This window comes from Dermacentor albipictus, chromosome 1 (genome assembly GCF_038994185.2).
Source record: "Dermacentor albipictus isolate Rhodes 1998 colony chromosome 1, USDA_Dalb.pri_finalv2, whole genome shotgun sequence".
Classification (NCBI taxonomy): Eukaryota; Metazoa; Arthropoda; class Arachnida; order Ixodida; family Ixodidae; genus Dermacentor; species Dermacentor albipictus.
The window spans coordinates 514,460,275-514,485,146 of NC_091821.1; the positions used below are offsets into that span (position 1 = coordinate 514,460,275).

Genomic DNA, 24,872 nt, shown 5'->3' on the forward strand with positions numbered 1-24,872 from the left:
AATCTCGCTTATCTTTACTTTGCACAAGCCACGGTTCCACTCATTAACTGAACCGTTTTTAGCTGCGCTGCCAGACTACGGAAATAGTTGCCTCGTATCTAGTCATTCTTTAGCATGTTCATGGGCACACTGAACTGAACAGTTGAACCATTGCGCCTGATTATTCAGCTGCTATCAAAATATAAAAAGTGCCTGTCGGTTGTCATGAGAATATTCTGAACACATGTTTTAATATTACGTCAGCATTGGTTATGTGATCGAAGCCAGTCACTGAGGACCAACTGCTGGCATACTCCAAGTGAGTCGGCCGGTAGAGTGTCACCCACCGTATTTTATTAGCCACACTAATTTGGTAGGTGGGCTGCATTCTTTTCTTTTTAGACAAATTTACTACCCAGCCAGGTAAGATACTGTGGAACTATCAATTTTAGGCCCATACAGATGGACTTTCTTTATTTTTTTATTCTGGAAATGATACCCAAGCCCAGCTTAGATTAGCAACATCCGCTTAACTTATGCATTGAGTTGAGTTGCATCTGAGAAGGAAAATCATTGCGTAAGTAATAGGAATTAGTCCGGTGCAAAAAGTGTTTGTATTTCTGCCATGATCAGTTGTGCTGTTCTTTTATTGCACACTGTAACACGCGAGCACAATTTGTATGCGTAGCTTGCGTTTACGTGCATGTATGTGTGAATCAAGGAGCACAACTTCTAATATGAAAATATGTCATACCAACTGTTCTATACGCGAGTAAGATGACCTTATTTAAATTTTTTCACGTGGTTCAGTTACATACCTGCATGTAAACGAATTTAGGGACCGTATCTGCTGCATGCGAGAATGCATATTTTAGACCAATTACAGCACCTTATGCAGCCGCTCTTTGTTTAGCCTTTGCCATCGCTTATTAGACAGCTCTTGTTGATTACGTCATCTAAACGGCTCATATAAAGTTTTGTGTTTAATGTACCAGCACTGAAATACTGCACGCAGCTACATTTATTTGTATACTACTGATGAATTCCACTGCTCATCGTTCTATCGCGTTTTCTTCAGTCATACATGGTTACTGCATTTGGCGTCATCAGTGTTAGGCTCATTTTCACTTGGGCCTTGCGACGAAGTGAAATGGACTTATCCAACAGTCAATTTAGGTGAAAGCCACCACTGATACAATAGCAGCAAGACCATTTCCTGCATGTTTTTGGCCAATGAAATTGGGTAATCGCTATATTCACACATCTGAACTTGCTACACGTGGTTAAGTGATTGATATAAGCAGAGGGAGATCTTGCATGTATGCAACCGTCACTCATCCCTTGAAATGTGGATGGCTGAAACCTTCATTAGCATACGGGTCAGAACCGTGCGACACAGCGCAAGGGGGAACACTAGTGCTGGGAGAACAAGTAGAATAGTGCCATCATCTCAGCTAGTTTGTCATGATGCCCTTGTCTGCAGATTTCTTGATTATATTGGATAGACTTTCTCTTTTATGAATTCAAAGCTTTCGTAACACTTGCTTCACTAATGAAGGCACAGCACAGATGCCACTACTAAAGAAGGTATTCGTAAAAGTAGAGCATAGAGAACCTATTGGTAAGTTGAGAAATACACAGGTAAAACTGTCGAATAAAGTATTTTCACACCAGAAGATATACCACCGGCAATGAATGCACACTCAGAACATGCAGTAACTACCGTGTATGGAGCAAGCAAACGTGTGGTGCCAGAAACCTGCTAGCACTTTTTGAGTATTGACGGAAAGAAAAATTTTAGTCTGTACTTCTGTCTTCTGTGTCAGACGGTAGGATGTCAAAAGAGAGATGCACAACGGATGTTTTATGTAGTAGTCCATTATGAATGTGCTACTCAAGTTTCCCCAAAACATAGCTATCCGTGTACAAAGCATTGGACAAGGTACCATATGTAAGTCTTGTTTACTGATTAATCTGAGCTCTAAATGTGAATGCATGTTGTTTTCAGGTACAAATATTGCGTTTACATATTTGATCTACACCATAAAGAACTGATGTGCCCCCATGATGTGTCACTTTACTTAATACCGTTTTGAAGTTTTGCTTCTTCAAAAGATGAAGCGTCAAAAGAGGCAGTACACCAATTAAGACAAGGTGCCTTGTCCTGTTATTGTTGTTGCTTCGTTGGTGTGCTGTCTTTGTTGGGGCTTCATCTTTAAAAAACTATGAGCCGATTAGCCCCACAACGTTTTCTATTCAACTTCGACAATGCTTGTCATGGTTATAGCTAAAAACGATGGAAAGCTGCCTGCATTGTCACTGGGAGGTCGCAGCGTGAGTATTTGTGTGGTGTCCTTCCTTTCTATATAATGATGTGATCTTGCAATATCAATGTGAAATGTCATACCTGTAAAACTGAGCATCCACACTCAGATTTCAAACGCTTTTTTGAATGCTAGGCAGTTAAGCATATAAGCACATTGGGACAGCAAATGTGCACTACCCTAATTTAACGTAGTAGTTCTGCGGAAACCCGCAAGGTGGAGATAAGTCAATGAATAAAGGGACGAAGACGAATTTTTCTTCAACTCTGAGGCTTTTCTTTCGAAGAACCTGTATGGGTTTCCTTTGTAGCAATTGCTACGTACGGGTGGATGTCTGATTTTCCCTCTATTCATTTACCCTAATATAAGCTAGGAGTAAAGTGAAGTTGGAATCGGTTGGCGCAGCACGGGGGTCATTGGAAATCAGAGGGAGACGCTTTCGTCCTGGCTGTGGACTTAAGCTTGATGATGATGATGAAAGTAATGCTTGCGCACAAAGCAGTTCTAGCGGGCCTGTAAGAACACAGCAGTGAACGGTGGCGCCAGGCCTAAGAGTGAACAACTATTTAAGAAAGCGGCTGATACTAAGCTTACGCATATGAAGGAGCATTATATTATCTAATCATACGCAAAGTTGCCTTCAGTGCAGTAAATTACCACAGCTTTTATTTGTGAAATTTTAATACTGCACACAGAAAGTGCTACAATAAAATCTGTACAATGGTGAGCAATTCGGCAAGGGATGAAGATCACTTGTGACGTGCGAATTTGTATAGCATATGTGAATGCATATCCAATTCACCAGTATGCATGTTTTCTTCCGGAACTGTTTTACGTTTGGCACAGAGGCTGGGACACTGTGGCCTCTTGACTACAAATTTCTATGCTCTCTTTCACAGTGCTCATGGGAGTATAATTCATTTGGTTACACAAATAGTGAATAGATTATGGAGCACACCAATCTTGTAGTTTTATGCAGACGACCTTCTGCATTATTCTCTAAAGCGAACCTAGGGAATTATTTGTTGGTTTGTTATGAAAATGTAATATCGCAATGAATGTTTTCTCACTTGTGTGGTGCTGTCTTCCACCATATGAGCCTTTATTTCATCCTCGTGCACATGTTGCAGCAGCTACTTATTAGGGCAAACAAAACCACTTACATCAACCTTTTGACACCATGAGAGGTCACTGAACTCGCTGCTAATTCACCTGATAATCTTAGTTTGCTTCAAATAAAATACAGAGACTGACCAGCTGTTTATGTTATGCTATGCAGTTTTCTTTAATTTTCCTAAAATGTGGCGGTGGATCAACTAGATAGCCTGTTACTATATGAATACGTAAACAACCCGCACATCCATTGCCCTAACTAATCTAAATTAGCTGAGCAGACCTTACGATAGTTCACTTATCATGTGCATCCTGTATGAGCTCATTTTTGATTTATGTATAATAACCAAAATAGAACACACATGTATGATGCTGGCAGTATCAAACAGCCTCATGTCGATCATCCTTGTTTGGTACCGTAGCTGAGAGAAGGAGTATGCCTGTCATGATGCTGCTTAATGTTGTGCACTTTGGTAATGTTCTGTACATTGTCTAAACGCTAAATCAGGTGTGCACAAGTATTAAGGGGGCAACAGATTGGCCACACAGGCCAGCAAGAAAGAATTTAATTATTTGATTTCACTCAAAATTAGTTGTCTCATCAGCAATACAAATTATTTGCTTGCAACTAAATATTCTCCTTGAAGTATATATCTGCACAAAGTCACCGCTCTGCGTACATATTCCTTTTGTGCCAGTCATAATGAATTGTACTAACTGCTTAACCTTCAATTCCTTGCTCCATCAAGGTAACCGCTTAAGCACAAAATGTTTACACATGGTAAGAACTTCATTCATAACTGAGTACATCTCTTATTTTTCTCCTTCAGTTAACGTTTTATTTCGTTTGAAACGTTTATAAGCAGCAAGTATTAAATTTCTAAGAGGCATGTTTTAGGCATCACTTCGTCTTTGGTGGTCTTATATATGTAGAAAAAAAGGAAAAGGCAATTTCATTGATATAAGTTGTTTAAGCACGCTCTTGAATTAGTCAGTGAAAAACAAAAACAAATGCATAACCAAGCAAAGGCACCAGCGAGCTGTACCCAGAACCTGACATGCCTGTTCAGTGGTAAGAGCTTACAGTGCCAAAAGTGCTTAAGAGTGTCCTGGAGTTTATTCAGCTGTATTGACGCAACAGATGTGCGTGTGTTTCTTATTCTTGCAAGCTGTCACTAGCACCGCAGAAACTATGCCATCGCTCCGAACACGGGCATTTTAGACGAATCACTTCCGGTGATACCACCAATTTTGCGGGACGTAGAACGTGGCGCGTTCGATGATTGAGAGGTTTTGCTCCACCAGCCAAGGCAGCGCGCAGTGATAGTGATCGTCCGTAAATACGTCGTTTGTTGCGACATGATGCGGTTGCAATACATTTCTAAAAGGTGGCGCAGATAAGATGACTGAGCAGTGTTTGGAACAAGGATGACGGCGCCAATGCACCACATGTGGCGGCAGAACAGAATATGACAGCCCAGAGTTGCATTTTCACCGTGACGTGGAATCTTGAAACCATATCTGCAAAAATATGACAGTGGCGTCTGCTGCAGTGCCTCCTCTACATAAAAGAGGCGGTGTCTGCTGCCAAATATAGTTGCCAATCTTGAATGCCTTTGCTCCGCCGAATGGTTGCCAGCTGCCAAGAGACCGCGTCGTCCAATAGGAATGCGCTTGCGATCCACTCGTGAAGATTGAGCATGCACCAAACTTAGGAAAACGATCCGCCTTTCGGGCGTCCGCCTGGGCCCTCATTTGGGCGGACGACGATTGAACGGACGGGTGGGTGGACTGAACATGTTTCGGCCCTCAGCTAAAGCCACCTAAAGTTCGAAAAGTAGCGACACTCTACTTCTCCGCCTTCACTCGTCCTCTCTTTCGCGCTCCCTCCGCGACAGTGGCGCCGCCTACACCGCTCGAGCGTTGCAGATGACTCTTCACAGAACGAATGTACTGATGGCAAGGCTTTAAACGTTCGCGTTGGCTTGCTAGCTCCGAGTGACTTCGTGTACAGCATAGAATTTATATACGGATGATTATACAAATTCAGTGAAGGCAACTTTTTTTCCATATCCTGGCTATTTTTTAAGAGAGAGGGAAAGGCAAAAGAATTACATGGAGGTTCACCAGAGAATATTTCCGGTTGGCGACCCTGTACTGGGGGAGGGGCATATGGATGCGATGTGTGAGAAAAATGAAATAAACAAAAAATAAATAAAAAATCCCATCAACATACACACACACACGTACACATGAACTGTTTCTGTGGGAACTCTTACGCAGTTTGCGAAGGCGTTCCTAGTGTTACGCAGTGTCATCATCGAATCTTATGTCACACAGTGTACAGTCACAATTTGTCAGAAACTCCAGTGCTCTGGGGCACTCAACATATTTTTAAAGAATATCTAAACGAGTGCTAAGGCTCTGCCATGACGACTCCGAAAGTATCGCCTGTGCTACAAATACGTACGCAACACTTGCCATGTGAGTGTCGCAAAATGCTGTTGCGAATGGTTGTAAATAACAGATTTACGATCGAATGCCAACATCCTGACCTCCAGCAAGCCCTAAGTAGCCTAAATAATCATCGCCGTCCTTACCATGTGAATACGCGGCGCGTATCGGCTATGACATACAAAGGCCGACAGAGGGCAGGAACTACTGATGCTCTGAAGGTTCGAATGAGTATTACAAGTTACAGCGCCGCCAACGTGCGTGCTTGCCAATCTTCTAAGCACGCGCAAAGGCTCAGAGGTGGGCGCTGGTGCCATTATGTTTAGCGTGCCTCAAAGTCGACAGAAAAAAGCGCGGTCAATCATAAAGTCGGGATTCTGCTTATATACAAAATCAAATCACTTTGTTAGTGTTCGTTCGTGAAGCGGTAATGCGGTAACTGTGCCTCATTCAGGCTGAAACAAGTACAATATTTTTTCAGGTTAGTGACTCATCACGAATAAGATTTCATCGTGCGTTGGCTCGTGCATTCACGAAGTGACGTACTTGATGCGAACCGAGTTGCACTAAGGTGCATGCATTGAGGATGGTTGCGCTCGCTCCGAAACAACATTTCCGAGATGTGACTTTAGTGCAGAGATGACCACGCAAAGAATTTGCCTCGCTATGACGCGGCCGAAATTGCGGTAAGTGAATTGGTGCTGTTGTTCATATTGAGACAGCATTTGTTGTCTCATTACGTGTGCCTCTGAGACGTAGTGGTCGAGCGAGATGTTAGCAGAACGAACGAGTAAGCGAACGACTAAACGAACGAGCGAGCGACAACTAAACCCGCCAGGGAACAAGAGGGCGACCACGCGTTTTCTTTTGCAAGTGATCCACCACTGCACCTTAACCTACACACACTTCAAAGCTGACACGAATTGAGGCGTACGTCTCAAAGACTTATGATGCTGAAGTTTGGCGACGAAAACGCTTTCGTGAGAGCACGCGCACTTTGTATCGCAAATCCACCGCGCGACTACCAATGGCAAACACGAGCAAAAGAGGCAAACAAAGCTATTCACTCTAAAGAAGACAACCCGGAGCGTTTAGCGGACGGTATCGATAAGAGCTTCTCGTCCTTGCTGAAACTATTTTTGCATACGAAGGCGCAGCAGCTTATGGTGATAGAAAATGCCGTGAAGCGACGTCGTACTTGCCACAAAACTTAGTTCAAGGCGTTCGCACATCAAAACAACGCAGAAGAGCAATGGCGCCAACATGGGCCCCTCTCCGCTCCGTATACGCTTCTCAAGCGAAAATGGCACCGAAGCGCGACTGTAAACAAAAGAAGCCAGTGCGAGGGCCCACGTGTTGTCGTTAGGCTAATGGCGACGCGCTGTCGGCCTCAACCGGAGCGCGTGATGGGGCGGCGGCATTCTTCAAAGCGTGGCGCTGCTTTAGGAAGTTTAAGAGGTTTTAGTCTCAGCCAGACCGCTGCTTTTGTACTATCGTCTGCTCGCGTCAGTTCTCCGTTGCACTTGATAGGTTCGCTTGGTTTGGTGTCGTTCGTGCTTGCTTCGATTATCATGGTGTCGAATTGTTTTTTCTCTTTGTGCGCGCCACGCGAATTGTATAGCACTTCCTGGAATCCACGTGGGCACAACGAATACTGTGGAACCTGCGAAGAGTCGTGCATAAAAGCTGACGCACTTGACGTGCGCGTCAGATTTTCGACGGTCGCCGACTCTGCTAGTGTCTCTCAATTTGTGTGCCTGAATGCATCGCGAAATGAAAACATCTATAGAGCTGCGTTCATATTTCGCATTAGGTAGTTTCACAGGCGTCGGTGAATTTTTCTTCTCACGCCTTCCGCATACCCTCCTCCTCGCGCTTTCTTCGTTATCGCCGGCTCCCGCTGCGCTCCGCGTTCCGTGTTTCGCTGCGCTTGTGGTTACACCGACGCTCGCCGCACGAGCGTCCGCCGAAGAGCTCCAGAACTGTCGGTACGGGCTTCCTCACATGCGCTTTTCACAAGAGGGACGAAGGCGCAATAACTTTACTCGAAGCTAACTAGCCGAAATGAAACTGAAACCATTACGGGTATACATCACTTCCCCTTGCGATTGGGTTGTGAAAGCTTGGCGGATAAATCTGCGCATTTAACATGGAATTTTTGAGGAGGCACTTGAATTTGTTTTAGACATAAACAAAGGAGTTAAAGGATTGTAATTTGTATCAATGAAACACGGTAACCTGGCGAGAATGAATACTAAGGGAAGTATGTATTGCTTTTAGGGAGGCTTAACACATGAGGTTCCCGAGGGCGAGTAATTGTAGCTTTAGACTCGTAATTAACAAACGAGGTCACTTACTTGTGCTGGACGCGTTCGCCCTCTTTGCTACGCAAGCAGTTTGCCATGTAAGTGCGTGATTGCCATGATGTTTTTATAAAACAGACGTTAAATAAAACACGCATTCTTGCCACTAGTCCTATCTTCCAGATGCATTTATCAAATTTATTAGTTTATATGATCTGGAAGAATTGTTATGGTCTGTTATTAGGTAGGGTAGCTACCCTTTTGCCTAGTAAAGAGAAGTGCTTGAAGCCATTTCGCATCGTAATAATGTTACTCTTAACATTGACAACGTTGCTTCGTGTCATAACCTATGTTTTGCTTTCTCCGCCATGTAAGCTTTCTAGCCTAATTTGTACCAGGTGGTACTGTCATAATTGCATTAAAGTTCTCTTAGGGCTGTCAAGGGTTCTAGCATCTGAAACAACTGAGACATCCGACAAATGTCCCATCGGCAGCCACCCTTAAGCGTATTCTCGCATGTTCCGCAGCTTGAGGTTGTCCTTTGGCAGAAGCGCATCCACGCGATTCGCGTGTGTGTGAAACCCGGCCGTTCAGCAGCGCGCGAAGCTATGAAGGCCAGAATTGTTAAAGTAAACGAACTGCACATTCAATTGCAATCTCTACATATATGCCGTCAGGGTATAGCTGGAATTTCTTGTTTCTTTTTGCTATTCGTTGTAACATATAAAAAATTCACACTTTTCAAACAATGGAAGAAAACGTGACATTTTGTCTCACGTTGTGGCAGATGAAATCATGTGTCTCGGCCGAAAATTTTTTTTCTTTCAAAGCTTTTACCAAAGTGTTTCTGGACGAACGTTAAAGCAGGGAAATAGTGCGCGCGACAATCGCGCGCACTCTTGTGGCCAACTGCGGTATTGGGCGAGCACGCGCTCGCCAGTCAGGCCGCAGACGCAGGAGTGAATAATAGTCACGTTTACCACTGGCTCTCGCCTGTATCACGTCGCATTGCAACATGTTGATTTTACTAGCGACAGTGTCAGCATGGCTGACTGTGTCAACTTCATTATGTTAGCAGCGCAACGAATTGACACAACAGGGAAATGACACAAGCGCTGTCTATCAACTGAACCATAAGTGAAGACACCTGTGAATTGTGTATAAAGAACGGAAACCGCGAAAACAAAGCCAGAAGGACAAAGCTCAGTACAAAAACACTTATATACCTTCCACGCGCAATTGTGCATGTATGTGATTAAAGAGACAACCGGTTTTTAAGAGCCTAGTTCATTATGGTGCAACGCAAAGCTCACCCACGGTAGTATTTACACCTGCAGTGGTTACTTTCGAAAGCGCGTGGATATTTTGTAAGCAGAATTTTAAAATCTGAGCAGGCTCTAAAAAAGGAAGAGTCCCTCCTCCAGCAACGTTGAGAAGTGAGAGCGATACCGATATGCTGCCTCTCAAATTGTGAAAGCCGCCGATCGTTCTGCTTTCAAAGGATACAGTGCAACTGAGGTAAAGCACCTATATTTCGACCTTTCCAGCCACATTTGAAAATAAAAAGATGTTACAATACGTTTGCGTTTTTATACAGACCTCTGTCATCTCTACCGCGTTGTACCTCACGTACACGCCTACGTCATGGCGGGCTGGCCCCCGTCTTCGTCATTCGGTCGACCGACGAGCCGAGCCAACTCGCCGAAGAAGAAGGTGAAGGCAGTGCCCTGCTCACTGGCAGCCTGCGTGCACGTTGTGACTTATGGAAAATTGTTACCGTAAAAAGTGTACTACATTTCAATACTAATGAGAAGCCAACAAACCACGTAGACTAGCAGATGGTGAGGTGATAGACGTCTTATGCATCTTCGTGTTTTTCTGCCGCGTGAGGTGCCAAAGGTCATTTGTCACGACTTTTATTGAAGGATTAAACAGATAAATTTACGTTTAATTCGAAAAAACATGGCTCATTTTACCCGATACGATAGGCAATCCTCTCATCAGCGGGGTATCTCGCATTTTGTACTGAGCGGTTGCCTGTCATTTTAAGGTATGCGCATTCATACATTGCCAGTAAAATGGACGGTTGCTGACTCCTGTCCATTCTGCTGCATTAGATGATCTGTTAAACTGCGCCGCCTCATGGCCGGCGGCCACATTCCGTGCGTTTCCTTCGTAGCGCTGCATTGTGTAACAGCGTGCGGCCTTCTGTATTTTCCCATGTCACAACGGGAGAGGTGGTAGGGTTTCTTCGCCAGAGCAAAGAAAAAAGAAAAGAAAACACATTTGTCGTTCTGTTACGCCATCATACTGTCATCGTCGTCATTCTGTTTCTGTCTTTACGCGCACGCTCGCGTCGAAAAAAGACGGCCAGTTGCTCGCCTTATACAAATACGATGATCGGCCAGGTAATGTTTTGCGGGATACCGAATGATGTTATATGGAGACCTTCCGTCAGAACACTTCTCATAACATCGATTGCTGCAGTGCGTACTATCCACTAGATTTCTTGCTGAATTTTTAAAATAATTAGGAGTGAAAGTAGGAATTTGTGATTAGCTTCACGCTCTTATAGAGGAGGAAAGAAATTCAAGACAGAAAAAAGGGAACTTTCAGTAGGGGTGGACGTCCACATAACGCTTCACGAATTAGCTACTGCGCTGACTTACCCTCAGTCCACATTGCCGGGTGTTTGTGCACTGAATCCAACATTCGAACTTTCACGAATATGGCTGCGAATGTACGACACATTTTTACGCATTGGCGTTATTGCTGCCAATTCCAATATACGCAGTGTTTATAAAAATTTTCTGTTCTTTTTGTGCGTATTCAACAATTGAAAACATGTTTTCGATCACTCCAAGCACACTCGGCCGACCCCGAGGTAGTGAATTTGATTTTTTGGGCACCCGAAGAATGCCTTTTATTCGCTGGTTGACACCAGCTTGTAGAATCGCTGGCCTACGCCAATTTTCAAACGATTCTTTGGCCATGTCTTGCAGGACTGATGCACTAATCCAGAATACTATCCGGGAGAACTTCACCAACTGCACGGTGATCACAATCGCCCACAGGCTGCATACGATCATGGACTCAGATCGTGTCATTGTAAGTGAAGAAGCACATAGATTGTGCAAATGTTTTTTATTTGTTGCATGGAAAAGAGTGAAATGTAATCTTATTTCTTAAAATATCAGCAGATGTTATAAGCGCGCAAATGGCGTGCAATACTATGGTGGTGGTCTACTCTGATAGCGACATCATCTGTCGCTAAGCGCAGCCGCCGGCTGACTTTACACATTCGCGGCGCAGTAATACTTTCTCGCAAACTAGTCGGTTCTTGCTCGAATTATTGACGGGCTGCGCGGGAAAATAAGAGGACACGACAAAGCGCAGACAAACAACTTATTTTATGAAATGGCAGAAAGCCTTCCAGGCGAGAAATAATTCCGTCTATTGAAAATGATCGTTAAGCGGGGGGGGGGGGAGGGGGCTATTGTGTAAGAGTCCACATAGTGAACGGTCGATTTCGGCCACTGCTGATTGGATGCAGCTGCACGAGCGAGCAGGAGACGGGTGGACCTGGCCAATCAGGAGCGGCCGAAATGGACAGTCCACTAGGTGGACTCTTACAGAATACCTCCCCCGATTTCTTGCATATTCAGCATCGGTAAACGCTGAGAGCTACATAACAGATTTAAAACGGCCCGCCGCGGTGGCTTAACGGTTAGAGTGTTTCGCTGCTGAGCACGAGGACGTGGGATCGAATCAAGGCCGCGGTGGCCAAATTTCTATGAAGACGTAACGTAGAAACGCCCGTCTCCCGTGCATTGGGAGTACCTTAAAGATTCCCTGGTGGTCAAAATTATTCCCGGGTCCCCCACTACAGCATGCCTTATAATCAAACGGCGGTATTGGCACGTAAGACCACAGACATCATTCAGATTGACAGCGCTTAAGTTTTCAATGAGTTTTGAGAAGTTAAGCAAATGTGGCCTGCATGCAACAACTGTTTACAGGAATGTCAGATATGAGGAAACTATTTCATGTCTCACATACGTGGGGCAAGGAACCTATCCGAGAATTTGAAACTTATCCCCAATGTCGGAAACAATAAATGCACCATGAGCAAATATGCAGCAGTCTGGCTTCGAACTCGTTTTACGTAACGCACTTTAGAATTGGTATTCCTAAAAAATCCCAGTGATTTATTAGCAGCTGAGACTATGTTAGTAGTGGGAAAGCGCCAGGACAGATAAGCTAGAGTGACACCGAGGTATTTGAATGATTGGACTGATTCGATTGGATCATTAGTGACGAAATAGGTAAATCTGAAGGGGCTACGGCGGCGAGTGAAATACACAAGTTTGCATTTGTTAGGATTAAGGTTCATTACCCAGCAGTTATACCATTGTTTTACATAATTAAAGTCGTTCTGAATGAATGTGTGTTCAAGCGTGCTGGTAACTGTGTGGTAGATTACACACTCATCTCTAAGCAAACGAATCCTACATGATACACAAGTTTGTAGATCATTAACATATATTAAGAAAAGAAGCGGTCCTAAGATGGACCCCTGCGGGACGCCTGATGTTAAATAAAGGTTATTAGCGAAGATAAACTGAGAGCGGTTAGTCAAGAATGCTTCAACACACTTTACCACATCGGGGTGTAAATTTAATCTAGACAATTTTAGTAGCAAACGTTTATCAGGAAACATGTCAAATGCTTAAGCGAAATCCAGGAATGTGGCATCAGTCGGAAGGTTACTGTTGAGGTTAGTATGCAAGCCATGAAGGAAAAGCACCAGCTGCGTATCGCAAGAATACCCTTTTCGAAATCAATGTCGACAAGCGTGAAAAAAAGCACATTTAATCTGAAAAGCTCATGATATTGCTACGGAACAGTTCGCGATCATGAAGCGGCGAGCAGTGTGAAGACGACGATGAGAGGCTAGCGCGGGCCTCGTGGCCAAGCGCGGCGTATGACTCATGGCTCATTCATGACTCACTCAAGGATGACTCAAGGATGACTCATGACGCTTTTGCGTGGATTATCGGCACCTTAAAGGGTTACCAAAAAGGACGTGTATTCCTACGTCGGATTGATGACGCCCTTGACTGCTTCCGCGGTGCTCGCTATTTCTCCTCTATTGACCTTCGCTTCGCTCCGGCTACTGGCAGATTACAGATCATTGGCCCAGAAAGCAGTTCGAGCGCTTTTTCGCTACCTGAGGGCAACATACTTGAGTGCACGACTATAGACATCCTACACCTAAGTTCTCTCTCTTCCTCTTTCACTCCCCATTCCCCTCCCCACGAGTAGGGTAGCAAACTGGACTCGGTCTGGTTAACCTCCCTGCCTTTCTGTCTTCCCTTCTCTCTCTCTACTGGCAGATTGCCGTGGACGATCTCCACCGCAAGAAGACTGCTTTCGTAACACCCGATGGTTCGGTCTAGGTAACGCACCTGCCACTTTTGAACGCATGATGGACTCCCTTGATGGTTTCAAATGGTCCACGTGCCTGTGCTACTTGGACGACGTTATAGTGTTCTCCCCAACGTACGCTACGCACCCCGAGCGGCTCTCAGTAGTCCTGGACGTTTTTCATCGTGCCGGTCTGCAACTCAACGCATCGAACTTCCAATTCGGCTTCACCAGATTACCGTCCTTGGACATGTCGGTGACGCGAACGGAGTGCAACCGGACCCAGGCAAGATCCATGTCGTTACGCACTTCCCTGTTCCGAAGTGTGTCAAGGATGTGCGCAGCTTCATCGGCCTTTGATGGTACTTCCTCCGTGTCGTGAAAAATTTCGCCGCCATAGCACGACCACTAACAGAGCTTTTGATGAAATACGCCCCTTTGCAGTGGGGCGATAACGAGGCCTTTGCATTATCGTATCTAATCGACATTCCCACAACGCTTTCCGTTCTCGCCCATTTCGATCATTCTGCGCCTACCGAAGTCCATACTGATGCCAGCGGTCACGGAAGTGGCGCAGTACTGGCACAATGCCAGCGCGGCCACGACCGTGTTATTGCTTACGCCAGCAGGCTCCTCTCACCCGTGGAGCGCAACTGTTCCATCACTGAGCGTGAGTGCCTGGCCCTAGTTTGGGCGGTTGCGAAATTCCGACCAACCCTCTTCAGTTGTCACAGACCATCGCGCGCTTTGCTGGTCATGCTCACTGAAAGATCCTACAGGAAGACTTGGTCGCTGGGCATTACGCCTCCAAGAATATTCATAATCTATCACCTACAAATCTGGCCGACTACACAAGGACGCTGGCTGCCTGTCTCGCTTCCCGACAGACGAGCCTGACGACGCAGACAGTAGTACTGCCAATGACATTTTCTCTGTGTTTGCCTTCGCTAACATCGCCAATGAACAGTACCGAGACCTATCGCTGTGAGCACTCATCGAGCGTCTGCGCTCTACACCTACCGACGCATCCGTTTGCCGATATGTCTTCCAGGGCGGCATACTGTACCGAAGGAACTTCCTCCCTGATGGCCCTGACGTTCTTGTCGTGCCAAATCCTCTACGACAGACTGTGCTCTTTGAAATACGTGACGCAACCACTGGAGGTAATCTTGGTGTAACCCGCACGCACGACCGCGTTCGCCGCCGCTTCTATTGGCCTGGTATAGCTCGCTCCGTCCGACGCTATGTTGCTGCCTGTGATCCCTGCCAGCGTCGGAAAACCCCTCAGGTGCTACCTGCCGGTCATCTCCAGCCGATCACCGTCCCTGTGGAACCGTTCTTTCGTGTTGGATTAGACCTCCTCGGTTCCTTTCCCACGTCATCCTCTGGGAACAAATGGGTAGCCGTCGCAACTGATTACGCCACCCAATACGCTATCACGTGGGCTCTCCCTACCAGTTGCGCCACTGACGTCACGGACTTTCTCTTGCGTAACATTATCTTACTTCATGGCGCCCCGCGACAGCTGCGCACTGACCGTGGTGGAAACTTCCTCTCGAAAGTTATGGCCGACATTGTGCGTTTCTGCTTCATGCAACCCAAACTATCTCATACCATCCTCAAACCAATGGCCTGAGAGAGCCGTTAAACCATAATCTTAGCGATATGATGTCCATGTACGTTTCACCAAGACTGGGACATTGCCTTTTCTTACGTAACATTTGCCTACAATTCTTCCCGGCACGACACCACCGGATTTCCATTTTATCTACTGTATGGTCGCGAGCCTACTTTGCCCCTAGACACGGCACTTCCTGCTGCTGCGATCTCAACAAGCGAGCATGCGCACGACGCCATCGCCCTCGCCGACCATGCACGCCAGCTTGCCCGTAGTCGACTGACGGCGTCGCAAACCACTCAGCAGCGTCAGTACAACGCCCGCCCCCATGACGTACAGTTTTCGCCTGGTGCGTTCATGCTCCTGTGGTCGCCCTCTCGTCACGTCGGACTTTCAGAAAAGCTCTTCTTGCAATACACAGGGCCCCACCATGTCCTGCGGCAGGTGACGGCTGTGACGTACGAAATTGCTCCTGTGAGTTCAGCCTCGTCCTCTACTCTGACATCTAGTGATGTCGGGCATGTCAGTAGACTCAAAGCCTACTACACTGCTTCGAAGTCCGGCCTTTAGTCGCTCCGGGACGGCGCTTTTGTCCTCGGGGGTAGTGTTACGGAACAATATTTGCGATCACGAAGAGGCGAGAAGTGTGAAGACGACGACGACGATCAGAGGCTAGCGCGGGCTGTTGCCTCGTGGCCAAGCGCGGCGTATTTTTTTTTTGTAAATATACTTGTGTATAGCTTTTCATCTGCGTTCTCCTACGCAACAATATGCGAGTATATGGCGTGTTCCATGAGTTTGCAGGGGACGTGAAAGATGTAGGATAATAATTTATTGGGGCGTCGCTGTTACCTGATTTGAATACTGGAACGACCTTGGCCCACTTTCCCAGTCGGATGGTAAGATGCCTGAGGAGAGTGACTGCGAAAAGAACAAAGTTAGGTACGTGACTAACGCGTGTTCAATATTCTTTAGAAGTTTGAAGTAAATGCCATCCACACCTGTTGACGATGAAAGATTGATGTTGTCAATGATCGAGGTGACGCCGTCAGCCGAGAATATAACTGGCGAGATACGCTCAGTGATATTAGTAGATGTGGGATGGTCATTTGTAAATACAGAGAAAGAGGCTCCGTTAAAAATATCAGTGCACTCGCGGTCGCTGAACAACTCGTCATGTGCATATAACATGGTGATCATGCGTGCCTTCTGAGCGTTTCATATTTACGAAAATTGACTAGGGCTGCGCGAAAGCATTTTAGGCCTTTCATCGGGGAAGAAGGTGAATTTAGCATTCCGTACAGCTCTCCAATAATCGCCTTCGGCCACAATATATTTCCCCCAGGCAGATGGGTGTCAGTTTAGTCTGGCTGAGCAGAAGGGAGGTTTTTTTTTTCGTTTTCTAGTCGAATAATGGACCCCTCACTAGGACCCACAGCAAATTTCGGTTATACGCTTGAAGTTGCTACGTGTCCTCTAGAAAGATTTCTGCGGCAAATTTTTTTTTCAAATCGGCTCAATAGGCTCAATAATAGCCGAGATAGAAATATTTCAGGGCCGCGAACCCCTAATTTCAGCAGGCGAGCTCCACTACGTAGCGAGATGCTGTTTCCACGCACCCCGTCTAGCCTTTCGCAAGCGAAATTCGTTCGCTGCGTTGTCCCACGCCACACCCCGAGGATCGCGTGGCACATACGTCACGGGCCCGGCATTCACTTTCTTTTTCCTTGATTTTTTTTAGGCGATGCGTACTTCCGCTGGCTGCGTAATCGTATCGATCAGCGCACGATTTCGTGCGCTGTGCACAAGGACACATGACTGGCGGTAATATTCTGTGCTACATGAATACTGAGGCAGAACAAGCGGATCGCAGAGCGTGATCACGCGCTGGAACACGGTGGAAAATGGCATAGTTTCGGTACCTGCCCAGAGGACCGCACGTCCATCGGAATCAGCAGACGAAGCGGAAGTATATCTCTCTTGCTTTGATGCGAAATAAAACAAAAAACACGCAGACATTCCGTTTCCGTGTTTTAGTATTTCTCTTAACTTCAATTCGTCAATTCAAGCAACAGGTCGCACAGATAGCAGATGTCTCGAATAATTTGCGAAGTGACGTGTGACCACGAGCGACGTCAAACTGCGGACACCAGTACGTAGGTGCAGGCGCACGAGTACGTCATCCTCCGGCTTGGAGCGCGGCAGCCGCGAGGAGAAGGAAAGGCGGCGTTCGGTTTGAAATTTCACGTCTTTCCGCGGCGCTTAGCGGTGCAATACTTTGCAGACAAGATCGTTATCGCGTAATCTATGCTCTACGCATGTCAGCTCAAAATGGCCAGATATGGTCAGGGGCCCTTTAAGTCTTTTCGTGAACCATGGCTCGTTTCGGTTTCCGCGGAGCGTTATTCTCGGTATGAACTCATCAACTAGGGTCACCTAGTTTCTTCTTGAATGTGGTCCAGTTTTCATTAGTAGAGCGCGCAGATCATAGGCTCTCAACCGTGGGAAGGAATGCGCTCAGTTCATTATTAGCAGTGCTATAATTACCTTTATTGTACAGGCGGATTGTTTTGTTGACTAAATGGAATCTTACGAAAATAAAACCTTTTTTTTCCACGTCACTCAAGTACAATCTTGTACAAGCGACACCACGAGCAGGGCGTTTCCAGCGCTCGTTCCGCTCGGACGTGTTTTTCCGTAGCTCCGGATTTTCGCCCCGCTTGCTGTTTTTTTTTTTTTACCAGCTACTGGAACTCTGTTGTTTATGCACCGCTTTGGCGGTTCGTAATTACTACTGGCGCCTATCTACAAGGTACGTCGTCATCTACACCCTCCTGCTGCGTCGTCCAACTCGAGTTCTTGCGCGGCTTAGCGAGTGCGAGTGCCCACGCGGCACTCACCGTGTGGGTGCGGAGCATCCAAGCTGTTGTCCGCTGCGTCGAAAGAGCGGAACGTTACCGATGCAACTGCTATCCAAGTCAGGAGCGTCTCCTTCCTGGGGAGAAGTGCAACGTGCGAAGGGGGTATCCTGAGCATGGATACCACCAACATGGAGCAGAACAGCCCTGCTGTCGTGGCGCACACCTCGGCCAAGAGAACGAAGGAAGCTACTGGCCTTTCATCGGATGAAAATCTAACTCCAGCAGCCCCGAAAAGTCCTCGCTCATCACAAGGCCTGCCAGCACGACCGACACGCACGTCTCCGGAGTCGCCAACGACATCGTGGTACAAAGTGGTTATCAATCCTCGTGCTAGATATGACATGTCCACTCTGCGTAATCGTATCATTCAAGGGGCCCTGGACTCCTGCCTCGAGACTTCGCGATTTCAAGGTTTTGTTCTACGCAAACCCACTGATACGGTCTCAGCATGGGTGTCTGCTATGGCACTAGTTTATAAAGTCAAAGAACTGCAACAAATACAAGGCTTGGAAGAATGTGTCCTTCCAGTCCAGGCGTACCTCGCCAGTGGTACCGATTTAAGACGTTATGTGGTTAACGGTGTTGACCTTGACGAAGAACCCGAGAGGCTCCTGCAGGAACTACCGTTCCCCACACACAAGGTCGTGGCTGCTCGCTACCTAGGCAGTGGTCGTACGTGTCTAATCACGCTTCAAGGTCCTAATTCCCCACCTGAACGTATCCTGTATTACGGCTGCGTACTGCGCCCGCGTCCGTTCAAGCCTTCCGTTGTGTACTGCTACTCTTGCTTTAGACAGGGACACGTGAAATCATCCTGCCCCTACCCAGCCAAGGACGACACCATGGAGCCTGAACCGTCAGCATCGTTTAGATGCGGCCTATGCCAAACAAACGATCATGACATCACTTCCACAACGTGTCCTACGAAGTTGAAGGCCACTAAGAAGGCTCGACAACGCCATTCTCGACAGCCAGCAAGGACAACTCGGGATCCATCAATGAAACAATTCCCTGTGTACAACCGTTACGCCGTTCTGGCCTCGCTGGGAGAGGACGCTAGCCAGATGACTATAGCAAGTACAGCGACAAGTGATGCTATCACTCGTACCTATAGCGCAGCTGTTAGGTCGTCCACTTCACGACCACAACGTGCATCACAACCAATAGACGACACGTCGCTTCCTTTGCCAGACGAAGAGTTTGAGATCGACGCTCGCCTGGCCAACCTTGAAAAGGAAATCCAAGGTCTCAAGGAACGCCGTACAGCGCTCCGGCGTCGTTATGACGGAGCGCGGCCATCGCATTCGCCGTAGACGTCTAATCATGCTCGTATGGCTAACCCGGCATCTGTGTCGAAACCTCTTTCACCCCAAGAACTCCTGCGCTTCATTGCGCAACAGCTCCAGCATTTCACCTCGGTTCTACTGGCCAATCTTAATCTATGATGGCTGTTACGTCTTCAAGTGTGCCAGAAGGCATCTTACAGTGGAACTGTCGTGGCATCGCGGGAAGGTCGGAGAGCTGCGTCAGCGTCTCAAATATGGGAAGCTGTGTGTTTGGGCTCTACTATTTCAAGAATCCAACGGCCTGCCACCCATTCCAGGATTTTTGGCATACTCATCGCCTTCAATGTTGGATCGTAGGAGTGCTACGCCCGATGTCCCTCAAGGAAAGGCTGCAGCGTATGTAAGATGCACTCTTCATCAGACTTGCGTTGATCTTTCACGGTGGTGTACTCTATGGCAAGAAGTCGTGGCCGTATTGCTTCGTCTCGAACGCATGGACGTTATCATCATTTCGTACTATGCCCGCCCCTACAGCGGTCGTGCAGCTCGGTTGTTTCTCGACTGGCTGGCGCGCCTACGACAGAAACATCCTGGTTGCCCTATTATGGTCGCAGGAGATTTTAACGCACCCCACATCACATGGCGATACGCTATTTCCAGTGTGCGTGCTACATGCGTGCTGGACACACGTATGGACGCCCAATTCACTCTGCTTAATATTGTGTCAATGCCTACTCGTCGGCGTGACCACCCTCGCGCCCCGCCACACTCACCGGACTTATCGTGGTGGCTAGGAAGGACAACCGTCTCGTGGTCATGTTAATCCGACTGCTGGGGCAGCGATCATTATCCGATTCACCTTGGCTTATCTTCGGGCGGAACAGGCCGCCTACGCCGACTGTGTCGAGTGGTGGACTGGGATCGATACAGGGCGGTATAAAAAAGCAAGGTATCCAACTTCATGCTGGACCCGTCCTATTGTCTTAAGGCGCCATTAGTTGAGGCGACACGTACGTCGTGGCTTGATGAATCACGAACCGCTCCTGATTAGCAACTTCTGCGTCTCTGGGCGTAGCGCCGCCAAGCAAAACTTGCATCAGAACGTGACCCTGCATCAAATACCCTTCGCTTAGAGGCCTAACGCTTTACTGCAGTAGCTCGGCGCCATGAACGCCGCTTAGAACGTGGCCGCTGGATGGACTGGTGCTCTTCTCTCGGACCTTCGTCGTCCAATGCCTCCATTTGGCACACCTTCCGAGTAATGGAACGTGATCGGCGCCCTCCAGAGCCCGCAGCCTGCGCCCTGTTTTCATCGAGCCAGACACCAGCAGTATTCGCAGAAACTCGCCCGCACCTTTTTTCCGGCTTTGGACACAGCACCGCCTCCATTCGTTGATTAAAACTGCCTTCGCGCGGACGCAGGCACGCTGCCTACGCTCTCCGACATCGAGGGTATGCAAGCTGTCTTCACCATGGCGGAATTTTTAGCGGCAATAGACCTGTCTAAGCCATGCCAGGGACCAGGACCAGATGGCATACCATATGAAGTTTATAAAAAACACGGAAGGCAAGCTTCTCGAAGTGCTGTTGGGGGCCATAAACGAAGCTTGGACTACCGGAGTTATTCCCGATTCTTGGCGGCATGCATAAATTGGCCCTATTCCCAAACCTGGAAAACCCCAAGGTAATATCGCTCATATGCGCCCAATAACACTAACTTCAATGTTAGGCAAGCTGATGGAGCGTAGGCTCGCGACGCGTATTACATGGTGGCTCGAGCGGCACTCATGGCATCATCCTGGCCAAATCGGGTTCCATGATCATCTAGGCGCAGAGGATGGCCTTGCGTACCTATCTTCTATGGTTCTTATCGGACGCCACTCCCGAAGCATTCGCACGATTGTGGCAATCGATATTCCTAAAGCGTACCACCATGTGAGTCACGAAGCAATTGTCGGAATTTTCCATTGGCTTCAGTTCCCTAGCCGTGTCTGCAGATTCGGCGAAGCCTTCCTGTGTGCTCGCGCCTTCTCCACCCACCTGGCTGGCCAAGCAGCAGGTCAGTTCGTCACACATCGGGGTGTCCCACAAGGATCTGTGCTTGCACCAGTCCTTTTCAATATTGCTCTCCTTCCACTAGCTTGGAAGCTAGCCACGATACATAACGCACAGTACATATTGTACGTAGATGACATCACTGTCTGGTCAGTTGATCCTGAAATCTGCCACCAAGAACAAGCTCTCCAAGAGGCCCTAAACTTGACGCACAACTGGTGTGCTCAGATAGGCCTTGACATTTCCAAGGACAAGACGACGTACATGTCAGTAGCGAACAAGTATGGGCTCTGTCTACTGGCACTCCGGCCTCTTCAGTTAACTCTGGATCAGCAACCATTACACGAAGCTTCAACTCTCCGTGTACTCGGCCTTGAAATGGGTTTTTCAGGAACTACGGGACCATGGGTCAAGAATGCAAAGCAACAGGCCACAGAAACGATAGAGTTGATACGTCGGATTGCGAAGAAATCTGGCGGACTGAGCATCAACATGGCTCGCCTTCTTGTCCGTTCTGTATTGCAACCACGACTCGTCTACAGAGCCCAGTTTCATCATCTCACGAAGGCACAATGGGCTCGCTTTGATGCCAATAATAAGGAAGCCATGCGGGCCATAACGGGACTACCACGTCTCACTCCGTTGCCAACCCTACAGGCCAAGTCCCAACTCAATACAATTGACGTACTCGTACACCAACGTCGATGCGTGCGCGCCCTAAAGCCATCATATTTATGCTCGGCTTCTTCACTGGCCCGGTACATGGGACACAAAATAGACAATCCAGCATCTACGAGACCCGATGTAGCTCCGGGCAAAACGGAACAATTAAGTCACAATAAGCCTCTTGGTCGTCTGTATAGCCCGGTTCCTCGTCAGGCGAATGCCCATGTTTCCCGCCTTCATCGCGCCGATGACAATCAAGACGATGCGACTCTTGTAGCATACACTCATGTCAGTATTAATGGCACCATGATTCACACAGCTTTCGTGTGTCCATTGATATCGGAGGCAGGCCAGACGTGCTCGTATGTTGCCGATCCTGCACCACCGGCCTACCTTGCCGAGCTTGCTGCCATACGACACGGCTTGGCCGCGTTGCTACCCACTGTTCAAGCTGCTCGATACTCAACTCATCATTCGCACAGACTCTACTCAAGCCATCCACGACATACGTAGGGTATCTCGGTCCACTCTATTCTCAGGTAGCATTCACCGGCTTGCTGCCACTACGAATATCCTCCTACGCGTCCAGTGGGTGCCTCGAGCAGCCCTGCCGGGTCCTCTTGAAGCAGATATGGCAACCCACCCACCGATTACAACATACGAACTTCCACATTTTCCTAAAGACGCCTGTGGACGACTGATCCGGGAAAAGGAAAACCTGCGACGTACTACACGAGCTCTCATACCTCCGTGTGGGTCAGACCTCCCTGGTGGGCTAACCCGCCGAGAGGAGGTTACGTTAAGGAGGCTACGTGTCGGGATCGCGCTCACCCCGTCTGTGACCGCTCTCTGGCCACAACAGTACCATGGTCCTTACGGCTCATCGTGCCCATTTTGCAACACAGAAATCCAAAATGTGACAGTGACACACTTATTATGAACGTGCCCAGGACTTCATCTAAGCTGTCTCCGCCACCTCCGGGCAACAGGCCTTCGGCCTGGCCACCCACCAGACCTCGAACGTTGGATTCATGGACTACATCATCGTTCACTCCTTTATTTTTTGCACGAGTCGAATCTGTTCGTGTATTTTTAACATCTTTTGTATTAAGCCTAAGGGCATGCTTTCTAATTTAAAAAAATGGCGTCTTACGGGTTGAAACAAGAATGTGGCGTGAATTTCTTTGTGGTCACTCACTTCGGGTAGATATATTTTTGATGATAAGCTTTCCGGGTTACTGCTTAGGACGATATCTAAAATGCTAGAAATGCTGTGTGTAACGAGTGCAGGTTGACATAGAAGTTGAGTTTAATTGAAATTGAGGCAGAAATCCACAATATCTCTACCGGGCTTCCTGCCCATGGTTAAGGGGACGCCGTTGATCACCTCTTTTTGATGAAAATTAAAATCACCCAAAGGGAGTCTTTCTGCCTCTGGGGGCTGCCTACCAGGTCACTCAAATTGTTATTAAGTTGAAATGTGAAATCTGGAATATTATTCGGTGGGCGGTAAGGGGGGGGGCGGCAAACACGTGGAATAATAGTATGGGGGGAAGCATGAATGATTGTACATAGTACTTTGAGAACGGAAGTGGCATTTTTCGCTATGGAGCACAATAACTGCTGGTGCACAGCAATCAGTGCGCCCCCCCCCCCCCCCTCTCCGGACGTACTTGCGATCCTTTCGATAAATATAAAATTTTGGTAAATCGGCTCGCCCTTATGTGTCTGTTATATCTTCTTTTATCCATGTTTTGGTTATCACCATTATATTACTGTTAGATGATCGTACAACGTTGGAAAAAAACGTCATGTTTAGGAACAATAAACGACGCTCGGCAATCATCGTAGTTATTTTGTAAAATATTCAAGAATGGTTCCTCTGTACTTTGAATATGAGGTTCAGCCATGACTGCTGATACAAAGTGGAACGCGTTCTTATAATCTCTGACGGTCATAAGAGTGGTAGATTATGTTCCGCGGTGCTTAGTGAGCTCAGCATTGCCCATGATTCAGAATGTCCTTTTATTCTCATATCTTCCAGGTACTTGACGCGGGCCGTATCATCGAGTTCGATGAGCCTTACGAACTGATGAAAAACGAGTTCAGCCAATTTACAACCATGGTTCAGCACGCCGGTGCCTCTACGGCACGCCAACTCTGGAAGGTGGCGTGCCAAGCGCATGCGCAGAGACGGTCAAACTCACATCATGAAGCTCATGGTCCTGAAACCGACTACATAGAAGAGATACCGCAGTGGTTTGTGGCTTCGCGCCCAGACGTTGTGACTTCTGGCCGAGCAACGGAAGTCATTCAAGAAGAAGACGGTGACACGGAAGATGGCCAGTGTTGCACGAGCTTCTGATCCAGCAAGCATTCTGCGTGCTCGGCACGTGGAGCGCATCACCCGCACTCTGCGAGAGTGCCTAGCCACGTGGCACATGAAAAGACAACGTAGTAACGCGATCACCAACCCCAAAAGAATAAAATATTTTGGAAAGACATCCAGCAATAATATTTTAGACTTTTTGGTACGTGAATGACGTACTTCAACAGGCTATAGTGGTGTCTACGTACGATATGCAATGCGTTCAAAGTAAGCAAGAAGAAAAAGTTAATTCTTCTAAAACATAGTACACGAGTGGTTTTGGGCAATACTCTGCGTCTGGATAATGAAGGGCCAATTCCATGTGCCAACTACAACCTGCCTAATATAGATGCACACA

The 24,872-nt window shown here is 47.4% G+C and overlaps 1 protein-coding gene across 2 annotated transcripts in view; it reads left to right on the top strand.

Annotated features, from left to right (window-relative positions):
- Window positions 1-24,650, top strand: part of LOC135905985 (ATP-binding cassette sub-family C member 4-like) — a 547,697-nt gene extending 523,047 nt beyond the window's left edge. For both annotated transcript variants that reach the window (XM_065437136.2, XM_065437137.2), the window contains 2 exons: window positions 11,176-11,281; window positions 24,191-24,650. In XM_065437136.2, the coding sequence (XP_065293208.1) occupies window positions 11,176-11,281; window positions 24,191-24,511 (427 nt within the window). In that variant the 3' untranslated portion in view covers window positions 24,512-24,650. The remainder of the gene's footprint in view (window positions 1-11,175; window positions 11,282-24,190) is intronic.
- Window positions 24,651-24,872: the final 222 nt, after the last annotated feature.